At 40.2% G+C, this 19,966-nt stretch overlaps 1 protein-coding gene across 1 annotated transcript in view; it reads right to left on the bottom strand.

Moving 5' to 3' along the window:
* Positions 1-477: 477 nt before the first annotated feature.
* The window catches only part of eng (endoglin), a 37,383-nt gene continuing 17,894 nt past the window's right edge, over positions 478-19,966 (bottom strand). The window contains exons 4-14 of the mRNA XM_030785299.1: positions 14,681-14,803; positions 9,967-10,135; positions 9,331-9,487; positions 8,721-8,820; positions 8,139-8,325; positions 7,362-7,507; positions 6,800-7,030; positions 6,234-6,300; positions 1,981-2,088; positions 1,296-1,343; positions 478-776 (exon numbers count right to left, since the gene is read on the bottom strand). Coding sequence (XP_030641159.1) covers positions 640-776; positions 1,296-1,343; positions 1,981-2,088; positions 6,234-6,300; positions 6,800-7,030; positions 7,362-7,507; positions 8,139-8,325; positions 8,721-8,820; positions 9,331-9,487; positions 9,967-10,135; positions 14,681-14,803 — 1,473 coding nt within the window. The 3' untranslated portion in view covers positions 478-639. The remainder of the gene's footprint in view (positions 777-1,295; positions 1,344-1,980; positions 2,089-6,233; positions 6,301-6,799; positions 7,031-7,361; positions 7,508-8,138; positions 8,326-8,720; positions 8,821-9,330; positions 9,488-9,966; positions 10,136-14,680; positions 14,804-19,966) is intronic.

Here is a 19,966-nt window from a genome sequence, read left to right on the forward strand (position 1 = left end):
ATCAATTCAGTTCAATTCAATTCAATTCATTTCAGTTTTTCGAAAACAAAATTCCAGTGACATTTACTGATGTAGCAACATGTCAACGAGAGAAAAAAAAGGACTTGGTAAAAATGTTTTACCAAGTCAATCTTGTCTCTCGCTCTCTCTCTCGCTCTCTCTCTTTTTTTTTTTTTTTTTAGACTTTTTTGAAATCTTATTGTGTCGCCATCAGAGAGGCAGGACTCACTGAAAAGAATGCAATGAATTTCCTGTTAGTGCTTGAGGGATATGCTTTGTTTTTCCTGTCTCTGGGAGTCTAGATTTTTTTTTTTCTTTTCTTCTCTTTTTGACCCCGCTGACTTCCCGTCTGAGTAGCTGCAGTGGTGTAAGTTAAAAGTCCTGATTCTGACTATGAAGTCTCCTCTCCCACCCTTCCCCAGTCTTGCCCCCCCCCCCCCCCCCCCCACCCCCCCCCCCCCCCCCCCCCCCCCCCCCCCCCCCCCGCCCAAAAACCTCAGAGGTCTAGGCTTGGGCACACGACCAGGGAAGTGTGCTGGTTTGTGTGTGTATTTGTGTGTGTGTGTGTGTGTGTGTGTTAGTGTGTGTGTCTGTCTCTCTGGGCTGAAGGAGAAGAGGATGGTTGGAGTTGTGACGGGATCATGCCATGCTGCTGGTGGGCGTGCTCTGTGTGCTGCCAATGCTAGCGTTGGCACTGCTGTTCTCTGATTGAGAGGGGTTGGTAGGCACTGGCTGGCGCTTTGTGAGACAGCAAGGGCAACCTAAAAGAGAGAGAGAGAGAGAGAGAGAGAGAGAAAATGTCAGCTTATTGCCATCTATACATTTTAATGTACAATAAAGAAGGTAATGGCACCATTTGCATTTCAGACTGGAATAAATCACAGATATAACATAAGGCAGAGCAGTTTAGCGTTCAGTTACAGAAAGAAGGAACGATGAAAGAAAGAGAGAAAGAAAGAGAGAGAGAGAGAGAGAGAGAGAGAGAGAGAGAGAGAGAGAGAAAGAAAGAGAGAGAGAGAGAGAGAGAGAGAGAAAGAAAGAGAGAGAGAGAGAGAGAGAGAGAGAGAGAGAGAGAGAGAGAGAGAGAGAAAGACCTGAAACATGAAAAAGTTTTCATTTCATTTCAGGATTTTTCCCTTTACATATTTCCTATTGAAAAAGATTCAGGATTTATCCTGATATGTATTTCCTGTTAAAAAGTCCCTGGATGTATTCCTATCCGTATTTCCTGTTGATAAAGGTTTCTGTAGAGTTGTAGACACTTTTGGAGAGTATTTACGGGGAGAGAGTTGTACCTGATAGATGAGCGGCAGTAGTGCCCATGTCTAGTGCCACCGGGTATCCTAAAAAAGCCAAACAACCTGTCAGTAAAGACACCTTACACACAAATTCCCCTCACAAAAGCTCAGATTCACAACACCTTTAACCTGCTTTATTGATTAATTTATCTATTTATCATTTTTGGGGTGATTTTCTTTCCGACACAAATTAATACAATAAGAAAGTGAATAAATTGACACCAGTGGTTGGGCTGTGTTAAGTCTTCACCTGTGTGGATATTTTAATCTGTAATAAAGTGAATAAATTGACACCAGTGGTTGGGCTGTGTTAAGTCTTCACCTGTGTGGATATTTTAATCTGTAATAAAGTGAATAAATTGACACCAGTGGTTGGGCTGTGTTAAGTCTTCACCTGTGTGGATATTTTAATCTGTAATAAAGTGAATAAATTGACACCAGTGGTTGGGCTGTGTTAAGTCTTCACCTGTGTGGATATTTTAATCTGTAATAAAGTGAATAAATTGACACCAGTGGTTGGGCTGTGTTAAATCCTCACCTGTGTGGATATTTTAATCTGTAATAAAGTGAATAAATTGACACCCGTGGTTGGGCTGTGTTAAATCCTCACCTGTGCGGATATTTCAATCTGTAATAAAGTGAATAAATTGATACTATTGGTTGGGCTGTGTTAAGTTCTCACCTGTGCGGATTTTAATAAACCACAGTGCTCCCATGAGAAGGACGCCGATGAGAAAGCCTCCAAAGGCGATGCCAAGGACAGCTGTTACACTATCAGTAGTACACTGCTCTGAAACACAAACAGTCAAACACATACACACACACACACACACACACACAAACACAGGCACACACACACAAACACAGGCACACATGCACACATATTAGCACAGCCCACAACAGTAAATACACTAGACAGAATAGGATAACTGTAAATGTTTTTTATGCACTGGGTCAGTACAAATACTGCATATATATATACTGTAATACACACAAGTACATCCCATATATGACTCTTTTAGCGTATCCATATAAAGGTCAATTCAACATATCAATACTTTCTACATAGCAAATATCGGTTTATATGTAAAGTCTTACATTCTATTCGCCCTAATAATACAAATCTATGTAATATTATATATTTATGAATATTTACTCAATTCTGTGTTATATAGATAAATTCATTAAAATTATCTATATGTATTTTTCAATATAACCATCATGCTTCGAAGAGTTAAATGATGAGGTCTGAAAGGTTTACACTGGAGTCTGTTTACATGCAGGTTAACTCTTCCAACAAGTGTGTTTCGATCTTTCACCTCCTCTTACTACGTTTTCTCTTGTGTTAACCACTGTGCTGTAAGGCCATTAGTTAGTATTGACATGCAGACACACACACATATACACACACACAAACAAAAACACAAACACATACACACACGCACCCTTTCAAAGGGCCTTTGTTTTACAAAGCACTGTCCAACTCACGCTAGCAATTACCCACTCACATGAAAACAAAACACTGCCAAGAGACTCTGGCAAACGTGGAGCCTGTGTCCCTGACACAACGCTTTTTCAACCCTGACACAACGCTTTTTCAACCCTGACAACAAGTTACAAAACGGGCCTCTGCACCACTCTGACGCAGAAGGCATACATAAACACATGCATGCACGCACACGCACGCACACACACATACACAAGGTTATGCTGAAACACAGGCTTGGCTGAAAACACGCAGAAGCACACACAAACAGCCTAATGGAGGAAAAACTACTCCATGGTTCCTGAGAAAGGATGAGGAAGCTAATCATCTGTCCCCTGGGCTGGATCCATCTTGAGACTTCCTGTCACCTGCCACTGCAACCAGCTGTCTCGCTGTCTAACTTGCCACTGCGACCAACTGTCTGCCTGTCTCTCTGTCTGTCCGTCTGTCCTGCTACTGCTACCAACTGTGTCTGACCTACCACTGCTACCAACAGTCTGCCTTACATGCCAATGCTACCAGCTGTCTGTCTGTCTGACCTGTCAATGTGACCAACTGTCTGCCTGTCCTGCCACTGCTACCAACTGTCTGTCTGTCCTGCCACTAAACCATGCATACAGTGACAGACTACAGAATGCACATCACAATACACACACCACATTACACATTACACAGAACACACACCACAGAACACACACCACAAATCATACTCCACAGAACACACTCCTAAATACACATTCCACAATATACACACCACAATATACACTCCACAAAACACACACAGCACACAACACACCACAGAACACACTCCACGATAAACATACCTCAGATCACACACCACAGAACACACTCCACAATACACACTTCACAAAACACACTCCGCAGTGCACACACCACAGAACGCACTTCACAGTACACACACCACAATACACACTCCACAATACACACACCACAATACAAACTCCATACACCCAATGCAAATCATGAACACGCAGAGACATCCCTGCATAACATTAATGTACATTGATTTACCATCAAAAATATTCTTTTCACAGTACACGCTCTGATATAACTGAGACACACACACACACATTTGTTTCCTCTTTGTTTCAGGGTCAGTAAACACAAGGCTCAGAAAGGCAAAATTTGCGATTTACCTATCTAATTTTACTCTCCTTCCTCATTTGATTTATATACATTTACATAATTTATTATCATAGTTGGAAAGTATTCCACTTGATGATGACAATGCAGACAAAGTATTGGGTTAACTTTGAGGTGAATTCTGAATTTGTAATCTACAGGAAATGGTTTGATTTGACTAAAAATGTGCTTTTCACTAACGATTTGAAAAATGTGGCCACCCACATAACAGTGTCCTCTGTTATTTCTGTTATATTCTAAATGTCAAGTAATAATCATGTTTTTCAGAATACCACACATGCACATATTTGTGTGATAATGAGCACCAGAAGGTTGTGGGGTTTTTTTTTTCTTTTTTTCTTTAGTATCTGGAACCAGATTCTGACTTACATCCACTTTGATGCTGTTTTCCCCCCAAAACAATCTTTATACTACCCAACAAAACGGCAGTTGTTATTTGAGTATCTCTGTTCTGTTTGAGAACTCCAAGCTGAGCAAACAGAAGCAGGAAGACAGACAACAGGTGTTAAGGAACACCATATCTAACCGACACCCCCCCCCCCCCCCCCCCCCCCCCCCCCCCCCCCCCCCCCCCCCCCCCCCCCCCCCCCCCCCCCGCCCCCCCCTCACCCCCCCCCCCCCCCCCCCCCCCCCCCCCCCCCCCCCCCCCCCCCATCACCACCATCACCGACACCCCCACCAAACAGGAAAGACAGCCCTGAAGAAGTTGCTTCCTGACTGGCCTCCCCACTGGCAACACAAATATGACCTCACAGATATCGTAACTTATCCATCTACTGTGAGAGAATTTGTAAATAAGCGTGGCCAATCAAAAAGACAACTGAGGTGACCAAAAAGCAGACCGTGTCCAACGGGAAAGAGACAGTTTCGCACGACTAACGGCGACCGTCGTCCAATCAGCGAGGTCTCTGCGTGCCTCAATTCACGTCATCTTTTTGTTAACGAGGAAAAACAAAACAAAACAAAACCAGAGAGAACAAGAACAAAAGAGAAAAAAAAGTTGTGACAGTGAGAATTCACAGAAGCTTTGTCTGTGTCTACTTCCAATATTACCTTATGGAGGGAAGAAGCAAGATTTCTTGGTGAGTTCCTAAAATGGTAGAACCAGCAGGAAACAATAACTTGTGGTCGCCAAGTTTGAGTTTTGTTTGCATAGCAGAAACCTGACTCTTCCTTTTTTTTTTTTTTTTTTTTCTTTTTTCTATTTTTTTGGGGGGGGTTTTTTCAGTTGTTGTTTTTTCCAGTAGCGTAAAAAGTAGGATAATGGACTTTCCTCCTGGCAGACGAAGAGGAATGCGTGATTTTTTTGTTCCTGACTCATCTGTCCTGTAACTGTCTTCCCCTTTGAAGAACAACACCTTCCCTCCTTTGTGTGAGGCTGACAATAGCGACCCAGGGCCTCGTGCTTGGACGGACCGCGCGCGCCAGGCTTCGGACACAATAAATCCCCTCCTGACTCATTATTTCTGATTGCAGTCACAAGGTCAACCAGCAGGCCTTCCTAAAGGAGAGGACCACACCCCAGCCCCCCGACCCAGCACAAACACACACACACACACACACACACACACATACACACACACATACACAAACATACACACGCACACACGCACACAAACACACACACACACACGCACTTCCCACTCCATATCCTGACATCATCTCAATGACAACGGCTGCCAGCAGTGACAGAGCTGCGTAGGAATGGTTTACATTTGGTAGAATACCATGGAACATTCCGGTTACAGAGAGGTATAATATTATTAGCAATGGTTTTACGAGAATGATGAGTTGTCTAATTGTCCCATTATCGTAAAAGTTTGGAGAACAAAGTTGAATTTCTATTTTTGGTTTTTAAATTTCATTCATGCCATGATATATTATTTTATGTTCTGAGTGTTCTGGAATTGCAGGTATCACACCATGGATAGCAAAGGGCTGAAGTTCAGAACCTAAACAAAAAAAGTTCATCGCCGTAGTCACACTAACGGATACACCAGTTTATAAATTGGGAGTCCAGAAGTTGAGTCCTAAAGCCATTTTTAATGAGTGAACTAATATACCAGTAAAACTAATCAACATTTTCCTATTTCCCTGCTGGCCAGGTCTTCTGCTGCAGCTCTTCTAGTGGTCAGCCCTGCCCAAAATCTGCCAAAGATGTCATCCTGAAAGGCTGACACAAGCAACACTGACATAATGCCCAGCCTCCGCATTCTTCCATATAGCTGTGTGTTTTCCCTGAGCACAGGACCCTGTACACATATTATATACACAAGTACACTCACTTTGTGAAGGGTTGTATGTCGGAATGATTTCCAGGCTTCTCCTTACTTTTCCAGCATCCCAACACAACTGACAGGGAAGAAATAGTAAGAGAGAGAGAGAGAGAGAGAGAGAGATACTGATTCAGCAACATTCAAGGCATTCTTTTATGAAGATGATGAGAGTATGTGAATGATTGCTATTAACCGTTGTCTGACCAGATCATTACCAGATCATGCAAAGAACACAACTGAGTTGATTTCTAACAGAGACTATTATATATCTATCAATCTGTAGGTTTACGATAGATTTAAGCTGTGTCTTATATCCAATGGATGGTCTGACATAAGAGGTGTCTAACTGTGGTTTTGAGAAACAGTTAGCCAAAACAGTTTTACATGTGACTTTCTTCCATTCATGGGCTGTTTACCAAAGCAGGTAGTTTAAATATATATGTGTATATATATATATATATATATATGTATGTATGTATGTATGTATGTATGTATGTATGTGTGTGTGTGTGCGTGTGTGCCGCACGTGCACGTGTATGTATGTATTTACACCCATCTTCCAGATCTGTACCTACCTCACCAAGGCACAGTGTAATGTCACATTCTAGGCTCCAGTTAGTAGGGCCCTGGTCCTGAAGATGCTGGAAGGAGAAGCTAAGGCGTGACCTGTTGTGACAGGATTTGACAAGGCAGGGCTCAAGCTTGAACGGCATGTTCTTCTCCACAGACAGAGAACCCTTGGAGCGGGCCGTGCAGTAACAGACTTTGACGGTCATCACCCACTCTCCATGAATCTCACTGGAAATCTTGAAGCAGGAAGAGTGAATGACAATGCCCACAGTGACTCAACTATACACTTATAATTCTGTTACTGACAAAATCTTTTTTTTTTCTATACAGTGTAACATTTACAGTACTCATAGAAGTGACAAATGTTTCTCTTTATTCATCTTTAAAACTAACAAGTGAAATTTGAAGCTTACTGACGAACTCCAAAACCAAGAATCGATCTTGTCAGACAGAACAGGTCAAACTATGCTCGTTTTTGTAAAAGTGTCATTTCATTTCAGAGCCCAGTATGTGAGTGAGTTCAGCTGTGAACAGACGGTTCAGTGAAGGGTGGAAGTGACCGCTTACCTCTGCGAAGAGTCTTTTGTCTGTCTGCACCTTTGCAGGGTCCAAAGGCGACTTGAAATCTGGAGAGGTGTACAGCTGCATCTTGAGATAGGATGGGGTAGGACTGGAAGATGCAGAGGTGGTCTGTGGAACTGTTGGCTTGACAGCTAATGTTACAGAAAACAAACAAATCAGCTTAGTTTAACAAAAACTATTAATCACTTTAAACTATAAACTATACCTGGAGTTAATAATGAATGAAGTAAATGAGATCGCACAAACTACAACAATGATATCAGATATTAGGAATAACTATTAGGCAACTGACCAACCAAATCATGTTCAAAGATTCCGCTCAACAAACAGTGTCTTTTTGATTTAGCCAAATGCATTAGTGAAACTGCTGAGAAACAAGCAATGTCCAGCGAAGGATATGTTTGACAATTGTTAAATCTTCACTGTCATTCTAATCTGCAAGCACATTACTTTAAAGTGACTTCTTCCATTTGTTTGAGAAATTTCCAAAAAAATAATGAACAGACATTCGTATAATTTAGTTATCTTTCTCCCTCATCACCCACTAAGTATTCTGGATGATTAGATGCATAACTTGGCATTTCTACAGTGGGGAAAGGAGGAGAACATGAAATCAGACAAAAACCTCCCTTTCTCTCTCTCTCTCTCTCTCTCTCTCTCTCTCTCTCTCTCTCGCCCTCTCTCTCACACTCACTATTTCTGACTAATGCATTCTAACTAACGCAGCAAACTTTTTGTAAAGCAAAATCTTTACAAAATTACCTGCAGTGCTATCTTGCTTCCCAATCACCACTCTAATTGCCTGACTCTCAGGCCGAATTTCGGAGTAAGTCGTGATGGCCTTGGTGCCGTAATACTCTTCCACTTGCTTCTTAATCTCCTCCGCACTGTCCGAAAGGTTCCTTCTTGGGGCAATCTCTAGGTCGTACAGCATCATTTTGTTGTTACTCTGGAGAAAAAAAAAAAGTCGAGTTCACGAAGTGATATAAGCGGAGATATAAGATCTTGTGTAATGCAGTGGAACAAGTTTTTTTTTTTTTCTTCTTCAAAACTCTACTGGTATTATAAGATATAAATTAGTGAGTAGATGCGGCTATAATGACACTGGAGCTTTTGGTTTTGCTGTAGCAATAATGCAGGCACTCAAATATGAATGTGTGAAATTTGATGATGGATGTGACACTTTATTATACATCCTTTTCCAATTAAGGAAAAAAAAATCAAGCTTTACGTTATTTAACACAAATTCTTTTCAGTATTCATTTCATGGTAAAAGTTTTCTTTAGGTCCCGTAGAACAGGCATCAGTCAGAGAAGACTGGAGAGAAAATGAGGGTAATCTTACCATTGGCTTTATATTAATGGCACTGATCTTCCACACAGTGCCCGGTGGTCCTCTTAGCACTAGTTTTGGTTCTTTTGAAAGAACATCCACGTAGACATACCTGAAAAAAAAATTAGACTCATTCCTTCCATTGATAAAACAAAGAAACAAACAAACAAACAAAAAAAACATATTTCCTGAAAAACATATTTCCTGAAAAAAAGAACAGATTTAAAAATAGATCCTTTAAAGGCTTTTCAGATTCAACATGTGGCTTTTTTCAGTTTGACTTCAGTTTCTCGATCTAAAAGACCATCTCTACAAACACACCATCAGCATGACTCTGAACACGACTCTGAATATGACTCTGAACATGACTGTTAACATGACTCTTAACACAACTCTGAACACTCATGAGACTTTCAGTCTTTTTAGCCAAAACAAGAGTTATTCCTCTGGAGAATTACTATGTCCTTCATATTCAACAGGCCTGTCACAATGTGTAATGTTCTGAAATAAACGGAATGGATCTATGTTAAAATGTAGCATTGTTTCTAAAGTATGTATTACCTATCTGAACATGGTTTGCGATCTGTACTATAAATGACACGAAAGGTATAAAGTGTCTTACCGAATGCTGACATCGTCCGGGATGTTAATAATATGCAGGTCTTCCCCTGGTTGACCGAAGCAGGACTTGACCTGCGACTTTGGTATGTCACGGTCCACATAATTTTTCTTAGGGGGCGAGGCAGCTGGTAGCTCACAGAGGGTAGAACCTGGCGTCCCTGCCAAATTATCAAAGATTACTAGACTTTTTCCAACATGCCCCAACTTCCTCACCCCAACACCCTACCCCACCCCGACCAGACTCCAATAATGCAGCATTTCCCACATAACAAAACTAGGCATAACAAAATGAAACCACAACATACAAAAAAAAAAAAAAACTCTCAATGGATAACCTATTGTCTCTCCATGCTTTATCACAGATCTTAAAAGGCAAGGTACATTCAAAGACCTAATATTAAAACAATATCGTGAGGGTTCTTACTGCGTCATTATTCTCATTTTTCTCCTTATTATTATTCTTCCCTTTAGGTCACACAGCAAACATGGTGCTGTTTCATGTTTAAAGGCTGTTTCATTCATACTTACATTAGTCACTATAACTGTTATATTTTTAATATCATTTGAGTCCATGTCCGGGACATCACATTAAAAAAAGAGAGAGAGAGAGAGAGAGAGAGAGAGAGAAGAGACTCACTATCTATTTCCGGGAAAAATATTGTTTTTGGTTCTCGTATTGTGGTAAACGATGTGATGCCACCAAATTCTGCTGTAGCCCATTGTAAAAGATCCTCAGTGTCTGTTGGCATGGTCAGGTTTTGTATCTTTTCCCCAGAATAAAATTTCCATCTAGAGTCCGCAGCTGTCTGTGAATTGAAGGACAATACATTTAAATGTAGATTTGACTGTTTAAATGTCTTTGTCTGGTATGCCAGTTAAATTATGAATCAGTTTGCTCACAAAGTCAAAATAAGAATTTCTACAATATGCAAATCCAAAAGAGAGCCACTGTACATTAATACACATAAGCAATGTGAATAAATCTATTTCTGTACCTTTTTTTCTACATTTTGATAATGCGATAACTTCTTGTTCTCATGGTTTTGTGTATTCACTGTCTGTGATGTCAGACCCTGTTTGTCTTTACATGTCACACTTCCTCAGCAAAGCCATAGACAGTTTTTGTTTGTTTTTCGGTTGCTGTCCATGGGCCCAGTAAGTTAAAATCATACTTCCATCACTTCAATCCAAGTTTGTCTGGCACAGTGGGTTTGACCTAATACCCGTTTCTCTGTTAGTGTATGCAGTGAAACAGAGTCCATTTGAAAAGGAATGTTTATTATGGTAGAGTGTCCATGAGCTGAGTTGCACAACCAGGTTGGAGCCAAAGTCTTTCCTCCGCTTCCTGACTGGGGACAGGAAATGAGACCTTTTTAACTTGTGTGCGTCAGCGGGGCCTGGCAGAGATCTGGCTTCCACAGCAAGCAGAAATGCATACTTACATCCAGCGGCATATTGCAAACCTACCTTTCTAGCCAGGAGCAAAACAGACCTACAGAATTCCATTCCGACAGACATGACGCTATGGTGCATGCATTGTTAAATTCAACACGATTTCATCGGTTTAAGAGCAGCAGGTTTATGATTCATTTTAGAAGAAGCAATGCTTTGCAGACTTATCAGAACAGCAATAAATCCTTGCCGGGTGACTTAGCACCACAAAATATGGAGTGTGGTGTGGATACCTTGGTTACAGAATCCAGTTCCACTCATAAATTAATGTCACTGGAATGTATGAAATGTTGCTGTGCACTTGAGTGGATAACTGTGATCCCACAAGGGAAAAAGAGGAGCGACCCACTGTCGGCAAAATTCAAGGAACTCAATATTTAATTAATCATTTTGAATCATTAATTTAGGAAACTGGGGAGAGGGGCATCTTGTAGAGACAAAGTCATATTTTAATGGTTAAGCAATTGATCTTATTGATCTCATCTCTACTCAGAGCAACCCAGAGCTTAAGACAGAGGACGAGAAGAAAACAATGAAGTCTGGGATAAAAGCTGAGAGAGGGTCAAGTAACTTCTGTTAAAACAAGGTGATGTCCCTTTCTGTGGAGATTTGTGCTGAGAACAAGGCAAAGCTCCGTGGTTGGTCAGTCCCTTTTATATGTGTGTGTATTTGGTCACAAGCAGAGCAAGAGGAAGCCTTGTCAATAGGGAAAGAAAAGCATCACAATGCTGGAGATAAGAAACAGAAGGAAGACAGAAGTCAGACAGTGGAGAAACAGACCTAAGGAGATGTTTGCGTCTAGAAGTTTAAGATGGTGATGGAACTCTAAAAGAGGATAAGCACACGCCAGGAAGTGGCTGGACAGGCCAGGCCAATTCACAGACAGATTCCGATTAGACTTCCTTCCCCAGACCTAATTCACAAGGTGATAAACGATCCAGTGATGGCAGAGTCCACGTGTCCTGTTGTCTAGAGTTGGCATTAACCCTACTGAAACCTCTCAGGGAACCCAAATTGAACATTGAACCGACAGCTATTGCCGAGAAAGGGGGTGGGGGTGGGGGTGTGTGGGGTTAAACAGAACGATTCTTTGACAAAACTTTCTGTGACATGTTTAGACAACAAACCAAACTCTGATAAGAGAGGGGGGTCAAGGTCATTGACCTCTCATTCTTTTCCACTTGGCTCTCTACATTTCCTGTCCTAGCCATTCAAGTCCCCAGCTGATGAGTTTGGAGAAGTGATAACAAACGGGAAACGTGTGTGGAAGACACTTGGACCATAAATCTGCGGCACATTTCGCACATTCGTCTACAAATGAACGGGGCCAGACGGCTGCACTGAGCAGACTAATAATAACAGCAACCTACCATTAGGTAAATGCAGATAAACTGAGCTGAACCCCCGACACCTGCCTGTCATAGCAGAGACCTCATCTTGAGTTCAGATCTCAGCACTACTATTGAGTGGGTTAGGAATGGCACAGAAAGCTATTGGCCATGTTTTGGGAGAGTCATTTACACAGTATTCTCCCTATCATCACACCTGATCAGGCTGCCTGTGCAGCTGCAGATGAATCTAACTGACACCATTGCCCCCCCCCCCCCCCCCTCCCCTCCCCAACTTAGTTATGTTACCATGGAGATGCCCGTAAGCTGAATGGTGAAAAGAGGTAATGGATGACTTGGTATGAGTCCCTCCAGGACTAGTGCACAGGTCATGTCATGCAGGGTAAAAACTGAGTAAACAACGGTTATACTTTAATATTTTTAATGCAAATCCAATGCATCTAAGATCGTTAACATACTGTCAGTGCCACAAAAATGTACAGGTCATAAGATTTACATATTTAGCATTAGATACTGAGTTCACTTTGTTTTCACATTATATAAATAAGTATCCACATAAGTAGATTTGTTCTAAGAACAAAATGTGTCTGCCAAACAATTAACTGCTAACTCGTCGATTTTTTGCTTGTTCGGAAAAATGGGAGGTTCGGTTACGGGAATGATAAAGGAATGAGTGCTTGAGTACGATAGGCATCATTGTTTTAAAGCTGAATTACTTTCACTGAATGTGTTGGACCTGTAGCTGAGTGTGATAGTACCCTAACCCTCACTCCAGGTCCCTCTGGGAATTTATGTGAGAGAAAGTGTTTCACAAGTGAAAGAACAGAACATTGTTTTCGATTACGGCTCATTTCCAACAACTGGCAACCGCATGTAAACAATGTCATTTATTTTGTGCTTTACTACTCTCAGTAATGCATAAGTAGGATTTCATAACTGCTGATGAAAAAGCATCACAACAAACACAACAGTGGAAAAAAAATATATTTGTGCCATAAATCCGTACTGTGAAAGAAACCAGAAAAAAAAAAAAAAAACCCAATGATAGCCCAAGTCTTAGCTGTACCTTAAATTTAACTTTGTATCCTATAATAACATCACAAATGTCCTGCTGAAGAACATGGAGTGGTGAGTATCGAAAACGTCATTAAGTACGTTTTTTTTTTTTTTTTTTCTGTTTTTATGCAAGAATATTGAAACTTTTAAATACACGCTCAGATTTTGCTTCTCCAGACAAAATTAAGGGGATGTAAATGAGGTTCTGTAAAGAAAAAAAAAAAAACCCTAATAAAATGCATCTCAATAAACGCTGCCACACTCACATTTTTTTTCCTCTGTCCTGTGCCAGATCTTTACTCCATGCCTGACAAATACCCATAACCATCCTTGTCCCCAGACTCCCAGGGGCCCATACACGCTAAAACAAGAAAGGTTAATTGCTTCTCCAAACTGGTCTCTAAGGTTGCACAGCTGGAGCTGGTCTCATTGTGAAACAGCTGGCACGGAATCCCATCTGGTCCATTTGAGAATAAATACGCTCCACTACTTAACATGGAGAGGCTCTAAACTACCCCTCCCCCCTTTTCTGAAGGATTTTTCTTCACATCACAGTAGGATTAAAGTAAAGCATCTAGATTATGGGGCTAATAATGGAAGCTGTCTTTTTCAATCTAGGTAGCCAATAATCAGTTACAATTACCTGTTAATTCTCTCCTTTTTTAAAAAACATTATCACATCATTTAACTTTTATGATCTGATTAAGTCTTATTAGCAGATTAAGATTTTTGCTCATTAACAGGCTCTATGTGTCTAAAATTGCCATAGTGAAATATTCTGATCAAATTTTACATATCTTTAATTGAGACCCATGACCCCATTTGCCTTTGGAACTTTAAATGTATTCAAATGTCACTGTATTCAAACCAAACCAAAATCTGTAAAAAATTATATTAACACAGACTCTGCATATTCTTAGCTGCCTGACTTTGTACTGCTGAAAAAATAAATTATTTCTATTGTTAAGAATATTAACTGATCCATATGTAAGGTAAGCTAATATTCTTTCAGTTCTCATCAGTACTCTAGTGCCAAACAGAGTGGACACAGCATCTCTCTGGAAGATGCACCTCAAAGTTTTGCGTTTATTGAATTTTCAGAACTTGCAGATCAGCAAGGCTAATGTCCATCATTCAAATACTGAGGTGCTTCTAGAGATAGACGATTTTTTTTTCTGATCAATTCCATTTTTGACTACGCAACAAATGCCTGTTCAAAGGTCCATCAAGTTTACCACTGTTTTTTAATGAAATACAAAAGGGTCCCCAGACTTCATTGCAAAGTTAGTGGCCCACTGCAAATCTCAGTCAGTCTGAGGGGTCTTTCTCTAACAACCCCAAATCAACTTAAACACAGAATCTACCACTTACCAAGACATTTGAAAGAGAGTAAAAAATTGTTGTGTATGAATAGTTTCGTTTTGTTAAGGCAATTGGTTTTCTGTGATGGTGTCAGAGCGCTAAATGCATGACAGAGAATGGTTTTTGCCTTACATAAATATTCACTGCAGGATCAGCCCCAATCACAGACACGTAGACATCCGTCTTTTTGCGGCTGGAGATGATCAGGTCAGATGGCCTGGCTGCTGTAAAGTTCATTTCAAATATACTGCTCCCCTGAAAAACAAAGAAAAAGAACAACAATAAAGTTATTGTTATCAGTAGCTTTTCCAAGTATCCCTCAAACAGGTCAAAAATTACATAAAATTCAATATATGACTGTATCAATAAATATTCATTCATTTTACAGTGATGTAACAAGTATCTCACATGCCTCTGGTTTTGTCTTAACTGTCTAGACATAAAAAATCCACATCCTTACAGTCCATATAGGTTGTTTTTACATTACATACAAGCTTAATCTGATCTGTAGCTTCAGCCAACACGCAATGTTCTGAGGGAGAAAGGAATAAGTGGCTATCTGGACATTGATCTTATCTTTGCTGGAACAATAAGCTGTTCTATGCATTATGTTTACAGTCTGGGGTAAACAACAAAACATACAGCTGGCAAAAACGAGCAGCTTCACTCAGTATGCAGAAGAAAATTCCCACAGGAGGTTATTTTTTTTCTTTTTTTCTTTTTTTTTTTTTTTTTTTACTTCCTGTGATTAGGAAGAAAAGAAACCAACAGCCATAAACATTTGGGGTTCTCTGGCGGCTTATTTTTGTTTTGTTTTGCTTTTCATTCGAGGCAGCCAGACATGCAGGTGCATTTTAGCCTGGACTCGATTAAGCTGTTCTGCTGCATCTCCATTCAAATACCCACTCATCCCTACGCTCTGACTCTTGACTCTGACCAAGAGTGTACACATTGTTTAGGATTCACCCGTGCAAACAGAGGAGACTGTTATCGATACATGGGAGGCCTTTATCAATAGAAAATAGAATTTAAAAGAATTTATCGGTCCAAAAACTGAGTTTACAAACAGCAACGACAACAAAAGCAAAAAACACATTATCCTACATCATTTTCATTGGTTAAGGGACTCAACAAAAATGATCATGTTTCATATTTATTGATGACGTGGTGAGTATTTGTTGACTGGTGGTGTGATCAGAATTACAAAAAATGCACAGCATTGAACACTGTAATTAGTGAATCTGCACAATAAACTACTCCTAAGATGAAAAGTCATACTGTTTTAATGAAGTTGTTTAGTCAGACCTTTTGACAGACCTTTTTACATTTTCGGTGTCAGACCGTTCTGTGTTACAAAACTTCTCATAAAAAGAACAAAGCTACTGTTCTTGGTGAAATTATCCAGTTTAGTGACATTTTGATGACTAATGGTCCATATTTCAAATGACAAATGGTTTTGGGTTGTTGTCTACATTTCTTAGAAATGATTTATTACCTGTTTTGCTAATATATTCCAACAACAGAGGAAAAAATGGTTTGGCCACATCATGCTAAAACACAGGAAGAAGTCATCTCCGAGGAGTCATTTGGACGTACGAATTACCCTCCCAAAAAAAGACGATGATGAATCTCCTCTACTAGCAAACCATATGACCATATGTGAGCTGGCAGAGTCACTATGACCTTCAACTATGATTATTATTTTTCTGATGTAACTATGCCACTAAACTGCCTTCCATTTTTATTTCAGCCCAGCCCAGCCCTTTTAGCAAGGATGAGCAACATATGGCCAAGACAAAGCGAGGATGCATCACTCATCTGGGGAAAAAAAAAAAATGAGGCAGACAACCCCATCCTGAGCTTCACGGACTGAGAGAGCGCTGTAGTGCCAGCTGCCTCAGTCCAGCCTTGCCCCATACCTACCCCTGGCATGGCACAGATATTTTTCCACTGGAAAAAAGTAAAAACAATTTACTCTCCAACAAAACACGCCTTCTAATAGCAATAGAGCACGTACTGAGTCCTAGGAGGATCTACTGGTACAGACGTGAAGTAGGTGCTCCACAAATCAAAATGTTGTTCATCAAAATTAAAAGATGAACTTTCAGAGAAAAAAAAATATCTGGTTCCTATTTTACACGTGTATAGATGTGTTTTCTCCTTTTTCAGCTGTAAGATTCTTGACTCAGCAAATGTCAGTAAGGACGTGTACATGACTACCATCTCTAAGAGCTGATATTTTTCCATACATTTCAATTTTGATTCTAGTTCTCATTAATTAAATGCTATATCAAACTCCATAGCAGCAAACCCATTTAATTCTACCAACACCACCAAGCAGTGTATGTCTTTTTAACATGTTCAGAAAGCAGTGACCAAAAGGAGATGAGGCAGGGGGGGGGAATGTAGTCCTGTATTTGTTGACAGAAGGTCTATCTAACAGTGAACAATGCTCTGAAAAGAAAAAAAAAGAACAATGGCAAGCAATGGCTGCAAAAGACACTTGAAATGTTGAGGATGACGTTGAGAAACGGTACAACGTGCTCTATTTTTGAAGGTAGAAGCAATTCAATACAACACCTTCACCTCTTTGAGAAAGCGCCTCAAGGCTAAACCTGCTGCATGACAACAGAAGCACAGAGAGTCCACGTAGCTCTTTCTTTCCAACCATGAATAAATTGACAAGCAGCAAAAAGTCCCTTATTCTCACCTCGTAATATCACTTCAGCTATACATTGTGAAGCAGACGGCTCACGATTTTAAACGTTTGTGAAATAACAAAAACTCAAATCTACTGGAGATTTCACTGAGATGAGATATGGAATGACTATGTTTTGTGGTGATCTTTGTCTCCTGATGGATTCTTTAAAAAGACATATACCAGTATATCATATGAGTGAGGCAAACATACTTGACAAGATAGTAATTTGGTAGAAAGACAGGAGACACATTTAATTTTTTTACCAGAGTTCACAAAGCCATTGCATGCCATTGGTTCACCAAATTAGGATGCATAAATTAAACATTTAGAGGCTAATAGGCTGTTGTTAAATTTATTCATTATTTGATGCCTTCCTTCAGAGGTTTCTGAGAGTGTTTGCTGACCAATATGTTCACCAGAGCTTAATTTGTAAACCACGAGGTTCCAGGACTTACTACAGTGTAGTGGGGGGTTTGGGGGCAACAGAGGTCTTGGGTACCAGAGCACAGTACAGTTAACTCTGAAATATGTGATAGGCTAAATAAATACATACAAGTACTACTTCACAAGCTTGCTCACACACTGTTTTTTCAATAGACTATAGGTCATTAACTCTTCCGAACTGTAATGAGAAAATAAGTTAGCATACTCATCCCCACCAGGCTAGACTGGTATTGGATCGCTCACTTTCCCCAACTTCATCTGAAGACTTTTCACCCCCACTGCGCCACCCTGGCTCCTTCTCTTTCATCCTCCATTTTAACATCTGCTACTGCTGCACCTGTACTGCTAGCATGGCCCTTTGCATGATCTGTGGCAAAATCAAACTGCTTGTGTTTGTTTCCGTTAGGTGCCACCAGGGGTTCCAAAGCTCTTGTGGCTTTTGTCAAAGACATTAAAAATATTACTTTGTTTCATGCTCGCTTTGTGGCTTTGTTTCAGCTAGCTAGCTAGGCAACTGACTTTTCTGGTGATAAAAACTCATTTCAATTTGTGTGGCTTCCCATGTTTTTGGTGCACATTCCTATTTTTCACATCAGTCAATGAAAATCCAGATATGCACAATGTTAATTAGGCTACTTTTGTTAAAATTTAAATAAACTCTGCATAATGAACTCTCTTTAGGTATGGTATGTTATATAGATTGCAGATCACAGGTCGCTAAAAATCAGAAGTACCAGAGCCAGGCTGTGCCCAGCTTTAGCATAAATTAAGCACTGACGATCACACGTTTGACGTTTGGCCTCAGTGAAACACTAACACAGTCACAGTATCAGACAGAGCAAAATATCCAGTAGTTCTGTCCTGCACGACACCATTAGATGCATTACGTACATGCTTGGAAAAGGCTGATTCATGGCTCAGGGTTTTGCAAGTAATGGCCTAGTCGCTAGTTTCTGGTTCTTAACCAAGAACATGATGAAACAGAATGTCTCAGTGGATCTGGACCAATGCGAGTTCGATGGAAGTCTCAGAATCAAAGTTCTGAGTCCAGGGATGTAACAAGAGTCTGTTGAGCTTATCCACTCCAAATCAACCCCTAATCTGTTTTCACTGCAGTGTGAACAGCTAAGATCATCACTATCTCAGATTTGCATGAATTCAAATTAAATACCAATGCTACTAGACAGGCAGCAAATTATTTTCACTTAAACAAAACACATCTTGAACTATGACAGCAGCATGAAAAGAAATCTTAAAAGAAATGTAGGACAAAAACAACCCAAAATAATTTACAACATTTTTTGGTTTTACAGAAGGTATTTCAAACGTCTTTGATAAAACAAGAAAGCTGATATAGTCAGCTATGTTTTGTTCATTTTTATGAGGGATGCTTGGGAGAAAAAAGTGATTTTGGAAAAGTGACCATCCAAAATTCTGCTTCAGATTTTGGAAAAGTGACCATCCAAAATTCTGCTTCAGATGTTTTATTTTTCTAAATATGAAATCACCACATGTTAAATTAAACTACAAGTGTTTATGTTATTTCACACTGGTCCAGATTAGGGAATATAAACACTATTGGACATAGTTTAACACTAGCCAATGTGCTGTGTAGGTTTAATATGAACTGTTGACTTGTTGGTCATGCAATAAAATGCAATATGATATTTCATATTGCATTTTATTATACTGAGTGGTCCACATAGTAAAAATTCATTTAAAAGGTCGTAACATTTACCAGTGATGTGTGAGTGATTTTCAGAGTAGAGATTTCACATCAGACATCATTTTGTCTGTTACAGAGCGCTTGTCTACGTGGTTTTTCACTGTTTATTTTTTTTTTGGGGGGGGCGGGGGGTGTCAGCTGAGGATAGAAGTGCATTTCTGCTCGGCTTTCATTAAATTGATCAACTGCTACCTGCTGCCACCAGCGTGCATCTGTAAGAAGTACCTGCAGAGTCGGAAGCGAGGGACTGCAGCGAGGTAGCGAGACCCCCCACCGAATTGCAAGCTACAACGCACACCCCGAGAACCATCCCCACCGCTGTGCTAATAAATCCCCACCACGGTCGCCCATGGTGATTCATGTTCAACAAACACACACTCCACTGAACAGACGGTTACGGAAGTCTATCCCAGTTAGTCGTCTACAGAGACATAAACGTCGACAGACACAGAGAGAAGGTGGGATGTTCTGTGTTTGTGAGGTGAGGTCCTATCAGCTAACATTTATTTACATTTATTAGTGATAATAATAAGTTATGAATGCTGGT

The sequence above is a fragment of the Chanos chanos genome, chromosome 9 (genome assembly GCF_902362185.1).
Source record: "Chanos chanos chromosome 9, fChaCha1.1, whole genome shotgun sequence".
NCBI lineage: Eukaryota > Metazoa > Chordata > Actinopteri > Gonorynchiformes > Chanidae > Chanos > Chanos chanos.